Raw genomic sequence first — 21,644 nt, forward strand, 5'->3', positions numbered from 1 at the left:
ATTGTACATCTATAATTGTATTGTACATCTACAACAATATCAAGAGCTTTCTGAACATGGCAAGCTACTTTTTGATTGGTTGACTTTACACAATTTCCCGGTGTCAGGGTGTACGGAACAATTTCAGAGCTAGGTCTATGTGTCAAGGAATTGTACAATTTGTCAGACAAATGGGAAAAATGTAAAGGTTTATTTTGCTCTGTAATGAACTATCCTACAGGTAGGGTTTCAGGGGTGCTGGAGCCTATCCTAGCTAATAGGGCCAAAGACGAGAAGAACATTCGAACCCAGGACCTTCTTGCTATTAGGCAACAGTGCTAATCACTAGGCCACCATGTCGCTCCATAGTGTAATGCAATAATAACGCAGTCATGTCAAATGAATGATACATGCTTATACATTATAATTGTTAAAAATCATTCTAAACATAAGTGGAATTTGTGTCTAATACAAAAGAAAATAATTTAAAAAAAATAAAAGAGCAAGGCTACCAATAATGTTTTTTTAAGTAAAAAGTTTACCACGGTTTGTTTAAAAAGAATTATTTAAAAAAAAGTTATCTTATGTCATATAAGTTCTAACATTTGCTAATTTATTACTATACATTTTCTAAGATTTTTCGTGGCACAAAAGTGTTCTGCGTCTGACAAAGTCTATTGTGTCAAACATTTCATTAAGACCTGGTAAACTGATTTTTATCACAAAATTGCATTTAGAATATACAGGGCTGCTATAATTAGTGCTTCAAAAGAAGAATTTGACAAAGTTTGCAAGGTCTGTGCCATTAAATCTTTGAAAGACATTAAGTGTTATGTTTGAGTCACGTAGCAAGTTAACAACATATATTTGAGCACACCTGTATATTCCACTTTGCTCTCAGGTTTATATTCAATTTAAAATGCCAGGTTTAACACATGGTGTCAATGTAGTTCCTAAAGATGACAAAATCCAGCTTGAACTCTGTGCTTAAACATTTGTTTTTTTTCACTCTATTCACCCATTCCACTAAATCAACACTCATTATTCTCCTTTCCACAGTTAATGCAATGGCAGCCATCAGCTCTTTTGGAGTGAAGATTTGTGTACATAAAGCTTTATGCTGGGTAGAATATTCCCCTGTTACATTTTAAGTGATTTCTCTTTTTTCCTCTCAGCCCAGACCACCCGTTCCCCCATTCACCTGTTGTTACTTTCTTCTCTGAGAACTAAAAGATGTTTGACAAAGCAGCCAGACACAGTTAAGCCATAAATTGACCCCTGTAGAAAACTGAAAAGATGACACTCAAGGCAAAGTAACCCAGTATTACACACTGTGTCTTTTTTGACATCTGCAACAAAATACAACTTTAAAGCCATTTATGTTTTCTTTTTAAATACAAATCTGATATGTGTGCCATTGATAGGGGAATGAACTCAGTGACTCTGAAATGTGAGAGTTGCATTTAAGTCCCTGAGGTGCAATGGGAACAGGTTTAAGACGAGTTGATCTATTCAAGTAACATCTATCTATCTATCTATCTATCTATCTATCTATCTATCTATCTATCTATCTATCTATCTATCTATCTATCTATCTATCTATCTATCTATCTATCTGTCTGTCTGTCTGTCTGTCTGTCTGTCTGTCTGTCTGTCTGATAAACGTCTAGGTTACGTATGTAACCTCCGTTCCCTGATGGAGGGAACGAGACGTTGTGTCAGAGAAGCGACACTAGGGGTCTCTCTTGAGCGGCGATATTCACCTCTGGACAATGAGAGTTGGCAACCAGTATTTGCATGTCCCGCCCCCGGACATACGGGTATTTAAGCGGCGCAAATACGGGAGTTCATTCAGGATTTTTCTGAGGAGCCGGAAATGGTCCGGCCACAACAGTGGCTCGGCTCAGCGACATGGCAGGGGAGACACAATGTCTCGTTCCCTCCATCAGGGAACGGAGGTTACATACGTAACCTAGACATTCCCCTTCTGTCGCTCTCTCCACGTTGTGTCAGAGAAGCGACACTAGGGGTCCACTTATAAAAGCGCCATGCGCTGAGCCGTGTACGTGAACTTCTGATACAGGAGCGAGCAGGTATTCTTACTTGCAGGACGACTAACTGTATCAGGCTGCACGTACCCTTCCCCAATGCCCCATTTAAGCCATCAGGATTCCTTATTGTTACCCTGGAGGGGAACAAGGTGCTGGCCGCCAACCTGGGAACGGGCCAAGCCTGGCCGGGCCTCTTTTCTCTCTATGTTTCTCGCATAGAGCAATTTAGGCAGGGGCCCTTGCACGCATTGAGGGAAGGGGGTCTTAGCCCTTATTCAGGAAGGAGAAGACCCTGCGGAGGCCACGCCTACCTGAGAGGGGAGGCAAGTTTAAGTGGCAAAACCATCAGAGGCCTGCTTAGGGCCTATGTGGAAAAGTCGGTGCGGTGGTGGATCCAGCATATAGAGGGGGGAACATACAGCACGGCAGCCGAGGCAGCCATGACTGCCTAAGGGAAACACGGGAGTCAACTCGCCAGAGGGGACAGAACTGTGGTGTTACACACAGGGGGAGTCCAAAGGAGGCCTTACCTGTGGAGCACCTATACCAGTACAGGGTAGCTTACGGTACCCGCAGTGGCTTGGGTCAGCGAGTTCCTCCGCTGAACTGCGCACCCACGAGGGCTAGGGAGGAATCGACCAGTGTCCCAAACCTGAGATCTCCTGGGAATGAAGGCGCACTGTTTCCCCTGGTTAGGGGAAGGGCGCTAGGTGCAAGCGATTCACCTGGTCAGATCGTGGGCGTGCCACCGAGTTCTCACGGGCTCAGTACCTGAGAGAACACGGACGATACTGACTCAACTCGGAGATTGTAGAATCTCGCAAAAGTGTTAGGTGTTGCCCAGCCCGCTGCTCTACAAATGTCTGCTAGGGCAGTGCCCCTAGCCAGTGCCCATGAGGACGCTAACACTCCTGGTGGAGTGAGCTCGGACCCGCAAGGGGGCACGGCCTGGGTGTGATAAGCCAGGGAAATGGCGTCGACAACCCAGTGGGCGAGTCTCTGCTTGGAGACAGCATTCCCTTTCTGCTGTCCCCCAAAGCAGACGAGGAGCTGCTCAGAGCGTCTGGTGCTCTGTGTGCGGTCCAGATAAATACGTAAAGCACGTACTGGACACAGCAGTGAAAGGGCTGGGTCTGCCTCCTCCGGGGCAGCGCTTGCAGGTTCACTACCTGATCCCTGAAGGGCATGGTAGGAACCTTGGGCACATAGCCCGGTCGCGGTCTTGGGATCACGAAAGTATCTGCCGGACCGAACTCCAGGCAAGCGTTGCTAACAGAGAACGCATGCAGGTCCCTGACCCTCTTGATGGAAGCGAGCGCGATCAGCAGGGCAGTCTTGAGAGAGAGGGCCCTGAGTCCAGCTGAGTCAAGCGGCTCGAAGGGGGGTCTCTGGAGGCCCGTAAGGACGACCGAGAGATCCCAGGAGGGGAACAGGTTAGGCCGGGAGGGAGTTATCCTCCAGGCACCTTTTAGGAACCTGACGATTAAGTCGTGCTTACCAAGAGACATGCTGTCTACCGTGTCGTGGTGGGCCACGATAGCGCCGACATACACCTTGAGGGTGGAGGGGGACAGCCTCCTCTCCAGCCTCTCCTAAAGAAACACGAGCACTGACCTAACTGCGCACTTCTGCGGGTCTTCGGCTCGGGAAGAACACCAGTCCGCGAACAGACGCCACTTTAGAGCATAGAGATGCCTGGTAGAGGGGGCTCTGGCTTGATTGATTGTATCTATGACGGTCGGTGGTAGGCCGGCTAGATCTTCCGCATCCCGTCCAAGGGCCAGACGTGGAGGTTCCAGAGGTCTGGGTGCGGGTGCCAGAGCGTGCCCCATCCCTGAGAAAGAAGGTCCTTCCTCAGGGGAATCCGCCAGGGAGGGGCTGTCGTGAGGAGCGTGAGGTCCGAAAACCAAGTCCGGGTAGGCCAGTAAGGGGCTACCAGAATGACTTGCTCCTCGTCCTTCCTGACCTTGCATAGCACCTGTGCAAGAAGGCTCACTGGGGGGAATGCGTACTTGCACAGCCCCGCAGGCCAGCTGTGTGCCAACGCGTCTGCCCCGAGGGGAGCCTCTGTCCGGGCATACCAGAGCGGGCAGTGGGAGGTTTCTTGGGAGGCAAACAGGTCTACCTGAGCCTTGCCGAACCAGACCCAAATCAGCTGGACCGACTGGGGGTGGAGCCTCCACTCTCCGCCGGGCAAGCTTTGTCTTGACAGCACGTCTGCTATCACATTGAGGTTGCCGGGGATGTGAGTGGCGCGCAGTGACTTGAGTCGCTGCTGACTCCAAAGGAGGAGACGACGGGCGAGCTGTGACATGTGGAGGGAGCGTACTCCGCCTTGGTGGATTATGTAGGCTACGACCGTGGTGCTGTCTGTCCTGACTAGGATGTGTTTGTTCCGAATTAACGGGAGAAAATTGTGCAGGGCCAGAAAAACAGCCAGCAGCTCTAGGCAGTTGATGTGCCAGCGCAGCGGGCCTCGGTTCCACTGGCCTGCGGCTGCGCGCCCGTTGCATACGGCACCCCAACCCAATTTGGAGGCGTCGGTTGTGACCAGAACACATCGGGACACCTGCTGCAAGGGTACTCCTGCCCTTAGGAAGCAGAGGTCTGTCCAGGGTTTGAAGGTTTGGCAGCAGGCAGAGGTAACTATTATGTTGTGCGTGCCGCGGCGTCATGCTCATCTCAGGACTCGAGTCCGGAGCCAGTGCTGAAGTGGTCCCATATGCATCAACCCCAGCGGTGCGGCCACCGCGGAGGATGCCATATGCCCCAGGAGCTGTTGGAAACGTTTTAGCGGGACCATGGTGCCTGGCTTGAAGAAAGCGAGGCATTTCAGCACTGACTGAGCATGCTCGTTGGAGAGACGTGCTGTCATTGGGACTGAGTCTAACTCCAGACCGAGAAAAGAGATGCTCTGGACCGGGGAGAGCTTGCTCTTTTCCCAGATGACCTGAAACCCCAAACGGCTGAGGTGGCTGAGCACCTGGTCTCTGTGTGCGCATAGTAACTCTCGGGAATGGGCCAGTATGAGCCAGTCGTCGAGTTAATTGAGTATGCGTATGCCGGCTTCTCGGAGCGGAGCAAGAGCTGCCTCTGCGACTTTTGTGAAGACGCGAGGGGACAGAGACAGGCCGAAGGGGAGGACTTTGTACTGATACGCCTGGCCGTCGAACGCAAACCTTAGGAAGGGGCGGTGTCGAGGGCGAATTGAGACGTGGAAGTATGCGTCCTTCAGGTCTACCGCTGCGAACCAATCTAGATGCCGGACGCCAGATAGAATTTGTTTCTGGGTGAGCATTCTGAACGGGAGTTCGGACAAGGTCCAATTGAGAACTCGCAGGTCCAAGATCGGTCGTAAGCTGCCGCCTTTCTTGGGTACAACGAAGTAAGGGCTGTAGAAACCCTTCTTCGTTTCGGTTGGAGGGACAGGCTCTATCGCGTCCTTTAGTAGAAGGGAGGCGATTTCTTCGCGCAGGGGGAGGGCATGTTGGCCGTGTACTGCGGAAAAATGTACGCCCACGAAGGGGGGCGGAGACCTGGCAAACTGAATTGCGTAACCGAGTCGAATGGTCCGGTGCAGCCAGCGTGACGGGTTGGGCAGTGAGAGCCATGCCTCTAAACTCCGTGCTAGGGGCACCAAGGGGATGGGTTTTTTGGACGTACCCGGTGGGGCTTCGCAGCGGTGCGGAACAGGTAACGTGGCGTCGGGAGGCAACGTGGCATCCCGAGGCTCTGGTGCTGAGAATGAACTCAAAGCACTTACCTTGCTCCGCGCACCCGGCAGGGGGCGGGTTCGTGACTGAGGAGGAGGTCTGATGTTGGCGTCCTCTGAACCGGCCAGCCAGGGAACAGTCGTGGCGCTGAAGGCGGGGACACCGCGTCCATGGAGCCGGGACTGTTGAGGCCTGAAAGCAGAGTGCCGTGAGAATGGCATTTGCGGGCCATGTGCCCCAGAGACAAAGAAAATAGCTCTCTTATTGAGAATTTGGGTACCGCAGCCCGTGTTAGGGGGTGCGGCAAATGAAAAAACAAAGGATTCTCCTCCCGGCCCTCCACCGGGGGACGGAGCGGTCTTACCACCCCTGGAGCTAACGTCTTGGGCTCTGGGTGCGTTGTCTTAGGAGCGCCTGGGAGCCTTCCGGGTCCTCGAGGGGGTCCATGAGACAGGGGGCGTGCGCTTCCCGCGGTTTGCTCGACGCTGGGGCTGAGAGCTGGGCCCGGGTTGAGGCGGAGCAGGGGTTTGCCTTCTGGCCGCGAGAGGACGCCCTCGGCGGGCAGACGGGGCATGGGCTGTGGCGGCAGGCTTGCGGCGAGGCATGATGTGAGAGATGGCCTCCGTCTGCTTCTTCACCATGGAGAAATGCTGGGCAAATTCCTCGACGGTGTCGCCGAAGAGGCCGAACTGGGAGACAGGGGCGTTGAGGAAGTGAGTCTTGTCAGCTTCACGCATCTCGACCATGTTCAGCCACAGTTGACGTTCCTGGACCACTAGCATGGCCATCGCCTGCCTGAGTGCTTGCGCTGTGACCTTCGTCGCTCTCAGGGCGAGGTTGGTCGCTGAGCGCAGTTCCTGCAGCATGTCAGGATCAGGGCCACCCCCGTGCATGTCGCGTAGTGCCTTGGCTTGGTGGACCTGCAGGAGAGCCATGGCATGCAGGGCGGAAGCGGCGCATCCGGTGGCGCTGTAGGCCTTCGCTGTCAGCGAGGAGGTTGCTCTACATGTCTGGGAAGGGAGTACGGGGCGACCTCGCCAGGTGGTAGGGGTACCGGGGCATAGATGGATCGCAACCGCCCTATCCACCTGGGGAATCGCCTCGTACCCATGGCGCGCTCCGCCATCGAGGGTGGCGAGGGCGGACGAGCCTGTGGCGATGTGACGAGTGGAGAGGGGTGCTCTCCACGAAGACGTCAGCTCGTCATGCACTTCCGGGAAAAACGGGACCCGTGGGAAGAAGGAGCGACACGGGGGGCGGCTGGAGTGGCTTGCTCACGGTTGTAAGCAAGCCGCGACCTCAACGTTGTCATGGTCATGTTCTCGCAGTGAGAACATGAACCATCCACAAACACAGCCTCGGTATGATTGCTACCCAGACACACGAGACAGCGCCTGTGGCCGTCGGAAGCGGAGAGCACTCTACCGCATCCAGAAACAACACTGGGGCGGAAGGGCATCTTTATAAAGACGCGTCCTTAAAAGGACGTTCAACGCCGCTGTGTTTTGCTCTTTTAGAGGAAATTACTCTTTTAAATAAAATCACTCTTTTAGGGAAAAAACTCGTGAGAGTTTTTAAATCTGCACTGTCGATGCGCCCAGGGGCAGGAATGTACAGCCGTGCAAACAGGAGAAAGCCGCTGTTGTGCGCCGTAGAATCCAACAGCATGCAGCAGAGGGATAACAGGAACTCGGTGTGTACACGCAGCAGTTGCAGACATGACCATCGGCTCAGAAGAAATTTTCTGAATGAACTCCCGTATTTGCGCCGCTTAAATACCCGTATGTCCGGGGGCGGGGCATGCAAATACTGGTTGCCAACTCTCATTGGCCTTTTTTCATAGTCCAGAGGTGAATATCTGTGCTCAAGAGAGACCCCTAGTGTCGCTTCTCTGACACAACGTGGAGAGAGCGACAGAAGGGGAACCTCAGCTTCTAACCTGTACACCAACTCTAACTTTATTTAACAACTTGATGAAATGTGGATCCCAGTTTTATATAGTGTGCTTCTCAAACTCAGTTTACTCAGTATTTTTCACAAGGGAATAACACAGTAAACAAACCATAGTACTATCATGTTTTTTTGGACATGGTACAAAGGTAATGTCATTGTTTTCCGACAAGTACCTCGGTAGTACCATTATACCTTGAAGTGCCATGAAAATAACATGGTACATGAATATGGTAATAACGGTCAGTGCTGGGTGTAATCAGATTACATGGTAATAAAATGCTGTAATCTAATAAAAAAGTAGTATAACACACTAATTACATTTTTAATTCCTTTTGTGTAATCTGATTACAGTCATTGGAAGGGAGAGATGTGTATGATTTGCATGTGTTTTAGAAGGTAACTAGTTTATACTAGTTATTACTTCAATTGTGTGGTTACTTTTTTAATTAATTAATCATTAAAGTAATCTGATTACAGTTTTAGAGAGGTAATTAATCTTTGCTACTGGAATATTGTTTTTTACACAAATTATTTTAACATTGCACCTCAAGAATCACTATATTACAATCTGTAGCAATCACAGTGCCACGTTACCACTACACTACCTTTTTGTAAGACCTTTCAAGACACAACAGACTCACATAAGTAAACTGGGTTGAAAAGTTGACAGAAAAGTTTTTTTTTTACTCACTTTCTCACAGACCAACACAAATCACTTCCTCACCACTGAAATGTTATGTTTTGCTTTTCTGGGTGGCCCTCAGTTCAATTCATAAGACTCGCTGAACTTTCATTCTCACATCTATATCTCCGCCCACATCATGCTCAGCCAACCATTTAGCTTTTCCTCAGGGCTGATATGGCATCATCAGGAAGTACCAAGCCACTTGTGGGTGGACTGTGGTTGGGTTATTGTCTGTGATTTATGTGGGATGTAATTTTGAGGCCACACCACTGTACTCAAAGTCACGATCAGCTAGAGTGGTCTGCAACTGATGCTATTATTATGTCTGATGAGTCATATCTTGTCCGGGCAAGTGAAAGTTTTAATTAGTGGTTTTAGCTGATAGACGCTGTGTGTGAGAGTTTTGTCTGCCGTGTTTGTTTGTGTAGGTTAGTTAGGGGTTACTGCTTCTTTTGGGTACTCTGTAAAATGAGCATTCATGAATTTAGCTGGGTGTCATTTTTTGTGTGTCCTTACAATCCACAACTTCAACAAAACAGGTATTAATTTAGCTTATCTCTGCTACTACATAATATGCTTACATTTGATCAGGCTGTTGTGTTATGTTGCTTGGAAACAGTTTTCTCCTCCCCTCTGTACATTTTTCACATTAGTTTCATAACCGTCTAGTATCTTCAGTCCTGTAAATGTTTGTGTTTCTCTCTTTAGTTCATGGATCATCCCTGTCATTGGTGTCCAGCACCTCTTCCGTCTATTCAATGGTGAGTTTCCAAGTTTTTCATCCTGCTTTATGGTTTTATCAAAGCAAACATTTAATTCATTCTTTTTTATTGTATTTGTGGAAAATTCTGAAAATGTCAAATCAGGTAATCTCAGGTAATCAGGTAATCCCCCCTTCCAAAATGTACTAAATAAGTGTGTATCTGACGCTTGATGGATAGATACGCAGATGTACAGTATTAATTAGAGATGTGAGGAATGACTAATTTCACTAACATTTAAACGAAAATTTGGAGTCCACTAGTCTAAAAAGAAAAAACCCTCAGAAAACAGTCAAATAACATTGTGTTTATGCAACCCATTTAAAATACTTCTAAACAGCCAAATCCGACACTAAATTCTGCTGAAAAATGTTATCATCATCATAGGTTACATTAAATATAGAACATGACATGAATTTAATGAATCAATTTTAGCGAATACAGGCATATTTATTGAAAACAATTGAATGAATAGTGCAGGACCAATAGAGCAACCCTTATAGACTTGTTCTAAATGGAAATCACCAAATAAAAGTTACTTAATATATTAAAACAGTCAAGACATTATTGAAAATAATTAACTAGTAAGCCAAATCTACGAGAGAGAAATATTTGCTGAAAAGTTGCAGGTATTTCATTACATGCATTAGCCTATGATCTAACATTACAGCTGTTCGGTTAAGAACGTTAAACAATCACAATTACGATGTAAAAAAAAAAATAGGTATGTGAGAAATACACAACAACCCAAATGTATTGTTCTAAACATGACGTGCACACAGAATAAATGGGTTTAACCACTTAAGCAGTCGGCACATCGTTGAAAATAGCCTTCTTGATCAACAGGGTAAAAATAATTTGCCTATCTAGCCTGTAATAGTCATTTTCTAGGCTACTTACTCAAAAGCACACATTTTTTATGAACAAAATTCACGTCAACAAGGTCAGGACCTGACTCACCTGAGGCGACTATCCTTGAGCTTGAAAAGCCAGCTCGGCGGGAAAATAACTTGCAAGCACTCACAGATTTAAAGACTCAATGTGATTCAAAAACATCCATAGCGACCCAAAGTTTTGGAAATCTGCTTCTCGCACCATCACCAAAGTGATTTCCATTGCTACTTTGCTGGTCTTGCGAGAGGACATTATCTGGCGTGTGCCACGAGTGAGAGAGGGAAGAAAAACGCACAGCCTGAGATGAAATGAAACTTTGTATATCTGCTCCAAATATCCTCTTTTTAAATAATATTTGTATTACTAATTCAATTTAAAATGTGTTACATTAACACAACAGTTATTTAAGCGCAGCCTTTGGAATAGTATAAAGCCAAAAGTAAATGTGTATAAATGCAACATATTTGTACACATTTACCGATTAGTAATTCCAGTGTCGAACAGTTTAGTCAACCTGTCTCGCACATCCCTAGTATTAATCTCCATGTGGGAAATTGTGGTACATTAGAGGCCATACATACAATTCAACACCTCAAAAACAATAAAAGCAAAAAGATTACAAAGGGGAAAAATTATATTTGTATTTTTATTTTCATACAAAAAGAACAGATGTGAGTAGTGTGTTCATTATAGGCTCTGTATACAGGTGACATCTTCAACCAATGATTATAAGGAACAGATCCAAGTGTGCCACACCTCTAAAGGGGCGGCTCCATTCACCTGCAAAGCTGTTTTAACAACACTTCTCAATAGCACATGTGTAGTGAGTCTTTTATTTAAAGAAGGTTGACTTCATGAGAAGAGAAGGTAGTCAGTTACGAATTGTGACAGCTAGACAGTAGATTTACTAGAAGTGTTAATATCAAGATAATGGCTACTCTCTCTATGGGGAGAGCGGTGACTTCTTGGGGATACACGGTAGGCTATTATTACTAAATATTCTTGAATTTGATGGCATATTATGTATCTAAAAAACTAGTGGTCTGTATTGACTTAATATTGTAATATATCTGGTTGAACTTAACTAAAAGGAGACTATATTGAGGCTGATCTGAAATAACATTCAGACATTCCTTTTGGTTTTATTTTGTCATAAGGTGGAGAATGACAGGTGTGTTTGTTTATCTCAATGGGTGACAGCTGTCATACAGAAGCACTTGCCTAATAGACACAGATTGGAAAAGCCCCATGCTGCTTTAAATAACTCAGATACATTTTGTACAGCACAATACTGAAAGTGTATTATAAGCCAGTTGGGAGAAGTTTCAACATAACAGTTGGTGGCAATATATAGTCAACAAAGGCATTGAAGTGAAGTAGATCAGAATTTCATTGATAAGTAAGCACCAGCATCACCATGTTAAGTCAGCATGATCAAACAAATGATTACTTATAATGGTTTGAAAATGCGAGTAAGTGTATCAAGATTTATTCCAAGTCACCACTGGGTTTGTCATTCATACTGGGTGTGACATCCACACTTTACTGCTATTTAACATCACTGTCAGTCTGGCTGTCATACAGATGTCAATGGCAAAGAAAATCATTATAGTCGGTTGTTGTAACACACCTATTGCGTGTTATTGCATGCATTAGCTTTGTACACGTATGTGTTAGATTCCTTTAGTTTGAACTACGATTCCACATATGCGTGTTTTGGCACAATTAAAAAATATGTGCCTCTGGATAGCTTCCATTTTCTAGATACTATCTTTCCAATATGCCATCATGTTTAACGATTCACACTCAACAATTTTCAAAGTCACCGTAGACACAGTGTACTAGTATACACATGGAGAAGTTGAAGTGAGATGAGATCACAGACCTATCATACACGTCAATTACATTGTTAAGTGTCTGTTGGTAATCGTTTTATACCCTCGGGAGAGTAAGCAGCTCGTTTTTCAACTAAGAAATGCAGTACACTGTTTAACTCTGCCAATTACTATAATAACAACACTGTGTTTTTATTTATTTACGCAGACGGAGGAGAAATCACATTCAGAGGTGAGAACATTATATTTTTTCCTATGTACACAAACAAAACATACACCATAAACATTCAAGCACGCAACCCTCCGCACTGTGTGTATATACCTGTGAACTGTAGCATGTTTGTTCACCACCACTGACCTGTTGTGAACACAAACTGTGGGTGGATTCACAGTTGGATCTTGTTTCACCACACATCTCTATGATCTTTACATCCACCTGTGCTACAAACCCCTATTCTATACATACACCTGCAAACTGTTTTCCACCTTTGATACCAAATCACAAAGTTCTCTTTTTTCCAGGGCACACCTGGAGCTCTTGTGTTCTTTTCCTCCTTTTCCCCCTCTTTTCATTTACACATTTTCTTCCACTTTAAACCTCTTTTTCTCCTGCATTCTTTCTTTCCAGGTCCGCAAACTACGCCGAGAGCTGGATGCCTCCCAGGAAAAGGTGTCCGCCCTGACAACCCAACTGAGTGCCAATGTAGGTGTATTCAATAACACACGATTCTGTGATGGGTCGTTATTCTTGTATAACATCCACTGGGGATCATTAATTCACAATTCAATATCTAATGTCAGTTGTCATACAAATGCCATTATCATAATCTGGATGATGCCATTTCTCAATAGCATGTTTTGGTTGTGCAGTTGATTAATGTGAGTGACGATCATGACCTCGTTGGAGTTTCCAGTTGCCATTACGTTTATACAAAAGAGCTACATTTTTAGAACGTCAGCTATTGTAATGTCGTATTTGTTTTTTCCAACACTTAACATGTACTTACATATGTAGTCCAAAACCTAAACTGCTTAAAAGTAAAACCTGTTCTTGTTTCGAATGTGAAGTTTTTAATGATCACTCTACTTTATATAGAGAGAATTTTTTGGCACAATATGTATACAGTGGCCCCAAGAAGGGTTTGGATACTTAAGCCACACTTAAAAACGCACTAATGTCTTTGCAATGTCAGTGCATTTGAACACTTTCTGGTTGTCAAATATTAGTGCAACATTTCAATAGTTATTGTGATAAACTACATCTGTGGTTACTCTGTTTGGACCGTTGTTGTGTTAGTTTCTAAAAAAGTAATTCACTACAAAATACTAACTACTTCACTTAAATTATAATCAGATTACTTTATTGACTAGTTAATTGAAAAGTAATCACATTACTAATTACTTTCATTCTAAGTTACTTTGTAAAACATTTGTCACAATTTTTTTTTAGTTTTTCTAAATTTAAAATAATGCATATTTTCTTCTTGTTTATTGTCACACACACTTAAGCTGTCACAAAAACACAAACAGATGTACATATGAACATCTGAATTCAAATTTGAATTGTATTACACATAAATAATATTTCTTCAAATAATGATAAAAGATGATGCATTATATTTTGATTATGCAATATTTTATACATTTTGTAACAGATTATTTTATAACAGCCTATAATAATGAATAGACGATACACTGGAACAACAATACGCAATGCAGCAGCCAAAGATGTTTGTCAGACATGCTATTATACTGTATATACAGTTATGTTATTGCCCCTCAAGTACTCGGTGAGTACTCAAGTAGACAAAATTACCAAAATACCTATCCCATAATATAAAATACTAAAGTACATACTGTAATAAGAGTGAAATTAATGCTGCATAGAATATTTGAAGTCTGAACAGAGATGTGCCATTTCCCATAGAGAGGAACAGATGAGCATTCTGTTTGATTTTTGATTTATGACTTAAGACAAAGTATAGCAGTTTTTGTTGGGTCCTCCCAAAAAGATAAATGTATGCATAAATCATGTCTATTTTGCCTACGGCAAAGGAGTCCTGTCTTGTAAGTAGTAACTAGACAAGTTTTTTTTTTTAATGTGTACATACTTTACTCAAAAATTCTTTAAAGATTACATTTTTGTTCCATTGTTTGTTTTTTCTTGCATTAGAAGCTTATGTACGTAATACCTGCTGACGTAACACCATGAACTTTTGGATCTTCTAAGTACATTAGTGGAATGAGATGAAGGATTAGTTTTGTCCTGATCTAAATGGGAGAGATTGAAACTGCACCCGGCTGCGGCACACTCTGTCATGGGACGCTCATCCGCCACGTGATGGCTCATGACTTATTGAATCATACTATTCACTTTGCATTTCTTATTGTGAAGAAAATTGGCAACACGCAGCTTTATTAATAAGAGAGAGTTTTTTTGTGAGTTAAAGATGGATTGAAGTGAACAGAAAGGTGAGAGAGGTATTATTCGCTCCATTATACTGTACACTGCAACAAAACACATTTTTGATTTGATTTTGTTTTGGCCTGTTTTCCAATATAAATATCTAAAACTCCTTTTAAAACAACATGCATTTTCTTTAGCAAATATACTGCAGAAACAAATTGTTATCTGAGAATGTTGAATATAATATGAAAAATACAAACATTTTTAAATATCTAAAAATCTTTTAAAAAAAAGATGCATTCACCTGAGAAGCAGCATATAAGATATTCAGACTTGCTTTTAGAGTATAGATCTTGAATATATGTATATTTTATCTTTACTGCACTTGCAGAAGTGTAACCAAGTGAAAAATACACTTATATTTAAGATACATTCTCTTAAAGCAAGTTTTTTTTTCCTTTGCTCCCCTTTTCTCCCCAATTTTGAATGTTCAATGCGCTCTAAGTCCTCATGGTGGCGTATTGCCTCAATCCGGGTGGCGGAGGACAAATCTCAGTTGCCTCCGCGTCTGAGACCGTCAATCCGCACACCTTGTCACTTGGCTTGTTGAGCGCGTTACCGCTGAGACATACTGAGTCTGGAGGCTTAACGCTATTCTACGCGGCATCCACGCACAACTCACCACGCACCCACCAAGAGTGAGAACCACATTATAGAGACCACAAGGAGGTTACCCCATGTGACTCTATCCTTCCTAGCAACCAGGCCAATTTTGTTGCTTAGGAGACCTAGCTGGAGTCACTCAGCATGCCCTTGATTCGAACTCGCGACTCCAGGGGTGGTAATCAGCATCTTTGCTCTCTGAGCTACCCAGGCCCCCCTCTTAAAGCAAGTTTAAATATTTTACATGTTGCTTCTCAAGTAAATGTATTTTGTTTTAAAGATTTTTAGATTTTAAATGGAAAACATGACAAAAACACTTGATAACAATAGGATTTTTGCAGTGAATATCTTAACTGAATTAAACTTAATAAAAAGTATTTTTTCCCTTTAATTCAGTGAATGTCATTTAGAGTTATTTTTAAAAGATTTTTCCTCTTTATTGTTAGTAAGCACATTTAATACAACCTTTTAATTCAGGCACAAGCTGAATAATCGGTTAAGAGCTAACGATTAATCGTTACAATAATCGCCGAATAGTCGAATAATCGTTCTAATAATCGTTAGATTAATCTGTTATCAATATAATAGTTACTGGAAGCCCTACCGTATAAGTGTTGACATGGCCTATGACACATACAAGATTATGTTTGGACTAACAGGGTGGTTATGAGACTTCCCACAACTTTATTGGTCATGAAGTCCCTCTGGGATATAAGGTGAGGGGATAAAATAAATATCAGTTAGTTTATTTTGTTTCCTATGTGGAGGTTTGGTTTAGAAGGAAAGGTAAAACTTTAGAGAGAGTAAAGAAGCTTTCTGTTGGTGCGTGCTAGCCTGGGAAGCATGCCAAAGTTTAGATTGCATTTCTTAGTGTTTGTTTAAAAGGCAAAGAGTGTTATTTAGTACATTTAAGCTTTTCTACATTTATCTGTACATAACAATGACCTCAGAAGTTTAGCTCAGGTCATAAGATTTTCAAGCTTTGAGGGACGCATTTGTGACTGTTGTATTATTTTGAAAGGTGATGATTTTGTGTAGGAATGGATTTTACTGAATTAAACACCCTTGAAGGCAGATTGCATGATGTCCATACATTATGTGAACAGTTTATTATGGTGCAGCCATGATGCAGGCAAAAAACTCATTAATTAACTTGTTTGAGAACTCTATCCTTGTCTCACCTGTCTTCTCATCACCTTTTCCTTCTCTCCTATGATTGTATTTTCAGGCTCACCTGGTGGCAGCGTTTGAACAGAGTCTGGGCAACATGACCATTCGCCTCAAGAGTATCACCATGACAGCAGAGCAGAAGGTAACACACTTCTACATTAAGAATTTTAGGTTAGGGTTAGAAGAAAATGATTCAAGTGCTACCTAAATGCATTGTTGATGAATGATGTATATTTGTGTGTTAGGACTCTGAGCTGAATGAGTTGAGGAAAACCATCGAGCTGCTAAAAAAGCAAAATGCGGTGGCTCAAGCAGCCATCAACGGAGTCATCAACTCTCCTGAACTCACCTGCAAGAGTGAACGCACAGGTGAGAAAGAAAGTTCTGAATGAATTAATATATGAAAACATTTACCTAAACCAAAACTCAAAGTTCACACACAAAAAATATGTGGTTTTAAAGGTTATTTTGCTGCTTTATAACAATTTAGGATGCCCAAAATAATAATGTAATAAAATGTCATATTAATATATGAAATAAATGATACATTTTCTGTTAATGCAGGGTCCCAACAGTCATGAAAAACCTGGAATTTTAAATCAGGGAATTTTTTAATTGTGATTTGCAGTTCTGGAACGTCATTGGAATTATAACAATCTTAAAAAGTAATGGAAATTCTACATTAAAATAATTTTTTTAGTTATGCTCAACTAGAGAGACATATTTCATCAGCAAGAAATTGCTCTTTGCAGTCTAAAATTTGTTTTAATCAATTTTAAACCAGTAATAACAGCCACTGAGAAAAGTCATGGAAATGTATTGGTCAAAAGTTGTGGGAACCCTGTATAAGTTAAGTTGTTATATTTTGACCTGTGAATTCTAGATTGTACTGAATTTTCACTGTTCAAACATCAAATTCCCCTTTCCAAAAATCCTGCTCTCTGACTGTTTAACAGGTAATAATGGTTCGGCTCCCGGAGTGCAGCCGGACCTGTGCATTCGCAGACAGCACTCATCTGACAGCGTCTCTAGCATCACCAGTGCCACCAGCCACTCAAGTCTGGGCTCCAACATGGATAACCCTGACTCCAGCAGCAAGAAGAAGAAGAACTGGGTGAGTACACACTGCTGTGAATAACATTTGCGTCAGAACACTAACCGTTATTGTGTAGATCTGTGCTTCTCTTCAGTCAACCTTATTGGTTGGTTACTACCTGTTTGGGCCCTTTATGTGTTTGTCTAAAGTTATTACCAACTTTCAATATGGATAAATATGCTTAACATGTGTTGTGTGATATATGCTGTTAATTTTCACACCATTCCTGAGCATTCTTAAAATTCAAAGAACAAACATTTTTCTTTTTAAGGAGCCATTGTATCACCTTTTTAGTGCTAATGTTGCTATGTTCTCTAGCATGGACATTAATGTGGCATTTCATGTTTTGCTGCATCGTGATGACTCTAGCTGGTGACCTGTGCCGGAGAGAACATTTCAGACGATGAATATGAATATGAATACGTATGTTAAATAAGTAGGAGTCAGATATGTTTTTAATATAACCCCTACAAACTTGTTCCATGAAAAATCCCAAACGTTTGTTGCAGCGACGATTACAATTTTATGGTTTGGCTTTATCTCAGCTGCCAACAGTTACAAGTCCATGTAGAGTTTTATCTTGTCACACCAATACCCAGCACCACTGTTTGATAAATAGATGTTAAGTGTCTTAGTTTGTGTACTAGTACATTACTCCAGTTATACTATTATTATACACCGATCACGCACAACATTAAAACCACCTGCCTAATATTGTGTATGTCCCCCTTGTACCACCAAATCAGTGCCAACCCGAATAGCATTCTGAGATGATATTCTTCTCACCACAATTGTAGAGTGGTTATCTGAGTTACCGTAGACTTTGCCAGTTCGAACCTGTATGGCAATTCTGTTGACCTCTCTCATCAACCAGGCGTTTCCATCTGCAGAACTACCGCTCACTGGATGTTTTTTGCTTTTGGTACCATTTGGAGTAAATTCTAGAGACTGTTGTGTGTGAAAATCCCAGGAGATCAGCAGTTACAGAAATTCTCAAACCAGCCCATCTGGCACCAACAACCATGCCACATTCTAAATCACATTTTTTCCCCATTCTGATGGTTTATGTGAACATTAGCTAAAGCTCCTGACCCATATCTGCATAATATAATGCACTGCACTGCTGCCACACGATTGTCTCATTAGATAATCGCATGGATAATTGTCGGTGCCAGACAGGCCGGTTTGAGAATTTCTGTAACTCTCCTGGTATTTTCACACATAACTGTCTCTAGAATTAACTCAGAATGGTGCCAAAAACAAAAAGCATCCAGTGAGCGGCAGTTCTGTGGACGGAAATGTCTTGTTGATGAGAGAGGTCAACAGAGAATAGCCAAACTGGTTTGAACTGACAAAGTCTACAGTAACTCAGATAACCGCTCTTTACAATTATGGTGAGAAAAATATAATCTCAGAATGCTATTCTGAGATGGGGGTTGGCGCTGTTTTGGTGGCACATGAGGGACCTACATATATATTAGGCAGGTGGTTTTATGTTGTGGCTGATCGGTATATATTACTAACAGTTATTCTTAGACTTAGTTACACGTAGAGTGACTAGTGTAGTTATGTTTAAATTAGGCTAGTTGTACAATCTTGTAGTTGTATCACCATCTTGCTGGAAACTACTAGCTAAAGGTGAAGTACTAGCCTAAATTGGTCAAGCTGATACACCAGTCAAAGCTGTGTTTTAGAACACTGCAAACTTTTTTACCAGGATACCAATTAACTTAGCCAAGGATGTCTGCCAGCCCTAACAAGTTGATCTTGGGTTCCAAAAGTTGTGGGTAGTAGGGCTGGATAACTATCTCAGTGAGAAGTGTTAAAGCTTTACTTCCTTGCTCCTATCATTAAGTGGTACCCCAGACTAGACAGTGATCTGATACCTTGGCTGTTGAGTGATTTGATAGTTCTTGTGCACTGCTGGAAACAAACACACTCGGCTGAATGTGCTTCTCTGTGTCTCTCTCTGTTTTTTCGCTGTGCTGTGGCTTCATATGGCAGGTGCATGAGGTAAGAGTGTGTATTTTAGAGAACGCTGCTAAACCTGTCTTGGCTAACCCAGCTTCACACCAATAACCCTTCTACCCATTAGATTTACTGCTCCTTAGCTTGTCGTCCTTCTCTCCTTTTTCTCCTCTTCTTCTGATTCACCTTTCCCTGTTTTATTCCTTCCTTGTTTGAGAAAAATTCCTACAGGGACACTTATAGTCATAAAGTTAGTCATGGAATCATACATTTTGATTTTCATTTTGAATTCTTAATTTTAAATATCTTGATTTTGAATTCTTAATTTTAAATATCTTGATTTTGAATTCTTAATTTTGAACATCTTGATTTTGAACATCTTGATTTTGAATATCTTGATTTTGAATATCTTGATTTTGAAAGTCTTGATTTTTAATTATCAAATTGGGTTTGAACATCTTGATTTTGAATGTCTTGATTTTAAACATTTGATTTTGAACATCTTGAACATATTGATTTTGAATTCTTGATTTTGAATGTCTTGATTTTGAATATCTTGTTATTGAGAGTCTTGATTTTGAATTCTTAATTTTGAATGTTTTTATTTTGAATTCTTGATTTTGAACATCTTGATTTTTAATTCTTGATTTTGAACATCTTGATTTTGAATATCTTGATATTGAACATCTTGATTTTGAACATCTTGATTTTAAAAGTCTTGATTTTTAATTATTGGGTTTGAACCTCTTGATTTTTAACATCTTGATTTTAAACATTTGATTTTGAACATCTTGAACATCTTGATTTTTAATTCTTAATTTTGAACATCTTGATTTTGTACATCTTGATTTTTAATAATTAATTTTGAACATCTTGAATATCTTGATTTTTAATTCTTGATTTTGAACATCTTGATATTGAACATCTTGATTTTGAATGTTTTTATTTTGAATTCTTCATTTTGAACATCTTGATTTTGAATATCTTGATTTTTAACGTCTTGATTTTTAATTATTGAGTTTGAACATCTTGATTTTGAACGTCTTGTTTTTGAATTCTCGATATAGACACTTGGTTTTGAACATCTTGATTTTAAACTTCTTGTTTTTGAATTTGAGTGTATATAACTTCTTACCAGTATATTTAAATCTATTCCAAAACAATGCACTGATTCTAAAGGCTACTGTATCTTGAAACATTTATATGGGTGGTTGGTGATGCCAATCCTTTCCTTTTTTATTTTACATTGTTTACCCCTTTTTTATTTTTAGCCTCTTGCCCTCACTCTACTGCCTCTCCTGGACTTGAGTGCTGCCCTGCTTGTTGATTTTTTCCAGGAACTCTCAGCTTTATGCTCTTCTGTGTTTTTTGTGTGTGTTTCAGTTGCGGAGCTCCTTCAAGCAGGCCTTTAGTAAGAAGAAATCACCCAAGTCTGCCTCATCCCACTCAGACATTGAAGAGATGACGGATTCTTCTCTCCCTTCTTCCCCCAAACTCCCTCACAACGGCACCAACACCTCAGCAATGCTACTCCGAAACACACAATCCAGCTCTCTGTAAGTTATGAGGACAGGGCAGTGTCATTATAACTCCAGCAATGTAGCTGACCTTGAGACTATAAATGAGGGATTGGGTAGAATCACAGCTGTAGGTGGGAAATCACCAAATATGATGTGTGTGTATTTTTTAATTACTTAATAATTTCTGGTTTCTCTACAGACTGTCAGACTGTCTGGATGGGGAGGTGGAGACTGTGATACAGCTGCGCAGTGAGCTTCGAGAGAAGGAGATGAAGTTAACGGACATTCGATTGGAAGCCTTAAGCTCCGCCCACCAGCTGGACCAGCTACGGGAGGCCATGAACCGTATGCAGGTGCGAGACTGACCCCCATATACTGCCATAGATCTTTTCAAGTCTCAAATTTATTAGATCAGATAACATGGACACATGCTAAGCATGTTGCAACAGTTCACCATTTGTTGAAACTGAAAAGCTGAGCTGTATTATCTAGTGGAAAAAAGTTAATGAGGTTGTTTTATCTGTTCTTGTGGGTGGTCTGAAAGGTGGAGATTGAGAAACTAAAGACAGAAAATGATCGTCTTAAGTTGGAAAGCCAAGCCAGTGGGAGCCTGGCATCCTCTCAAGTGTCTGTCTATAACGCTACATCGACCCCAACACCTGGCCTCTCTCAACACAGTCTAAACCTCACAGAATCCACCAGCTTTGGTATGTGTGTATGTGTTCTGACCAGAATATCCCTAATTTGATGTTAACTAAATGTTGTTTATGAGTACAGACTGTATAAAAGCACATCACAGACTTAGTCTGTCTTCTATTAGACATGTTACTGGATGACTCCAGTGGAGACGGAAGCTCTCGTAAAGAGAGCAGACATGTGAAAATAGTTGTCAGTCTTCAAGAAGGTGTCACATGGAAAGAGGTCAGTTCTTTAATTTCTAGCACCACGA

At 42.2% G+C, this 21,644-nt stretch overlaps 1 protein-coding gene across 3 annotated transcripts in view; it reads left to right on the forward strand.

Moving 5' to 3' along the window:
* Positions 1-21,644, forward strand: part of nav2a (neuron navigator 2a) — a 144,215-nt gene that overhangs the window by 111,467 nt on the left and 11,104 nt on the right. For all 3 annotated transcript variants that reach the window (XM_052141659.1, XM_052141641.1, XM_052141650.1), the window contains 10 exons: positions 9,090-9,142; positions 12,080-12,103; positions 12,500-12,574; positions 16,170-16,253; positions 16,357-16,480; positions 17,068-17,225; positions 20,559-20,731; positions 20,895-21,048; positions 21,240-21,402; positions 21,516-21,616. In XM_052141659.1, coding sequence (XP_051997619.1) covers positions 9,090-9,142; positions 12,080-12,103; positions 12,500-12,574; positions 16,170-16,253; positions 16,357-16,480; positions 17,068-17,225; positions 20,559-20,731; positions 20,895-21,048; positions 21,240-21,402; positions 21,516-21,616 — 1,109 coding nt within the window. The remainder of the gene's footprint in view (positions 1-9,089; positions 9,143-12,079; positions 12,104-12,499; positions 12,575-16,169; positions 16,254-16,356; positions 16,481-17,067; positions 17,226-20,558; positions 20,732-20,894; positions 21,049-21,239; positions 21,403-21,515; positions 21,617-21,644) is intronic.

This window comes from Xyrauchen texanus, chromosome 2 (assembly GCF_025860055.1).
Source record: "Xyrauchen texanus isolate HMW12.3.18 chromosome 2, RBS_HiC_50CHRs, whole genome shotgun sequence".
Classification (NCBI taxonomy): Eukaryota; Metazoa; Chordata; class Actinopteri; order Cypriniformes; family Catostomidae; genus Xyrauchen; species Xyrauchen texanus.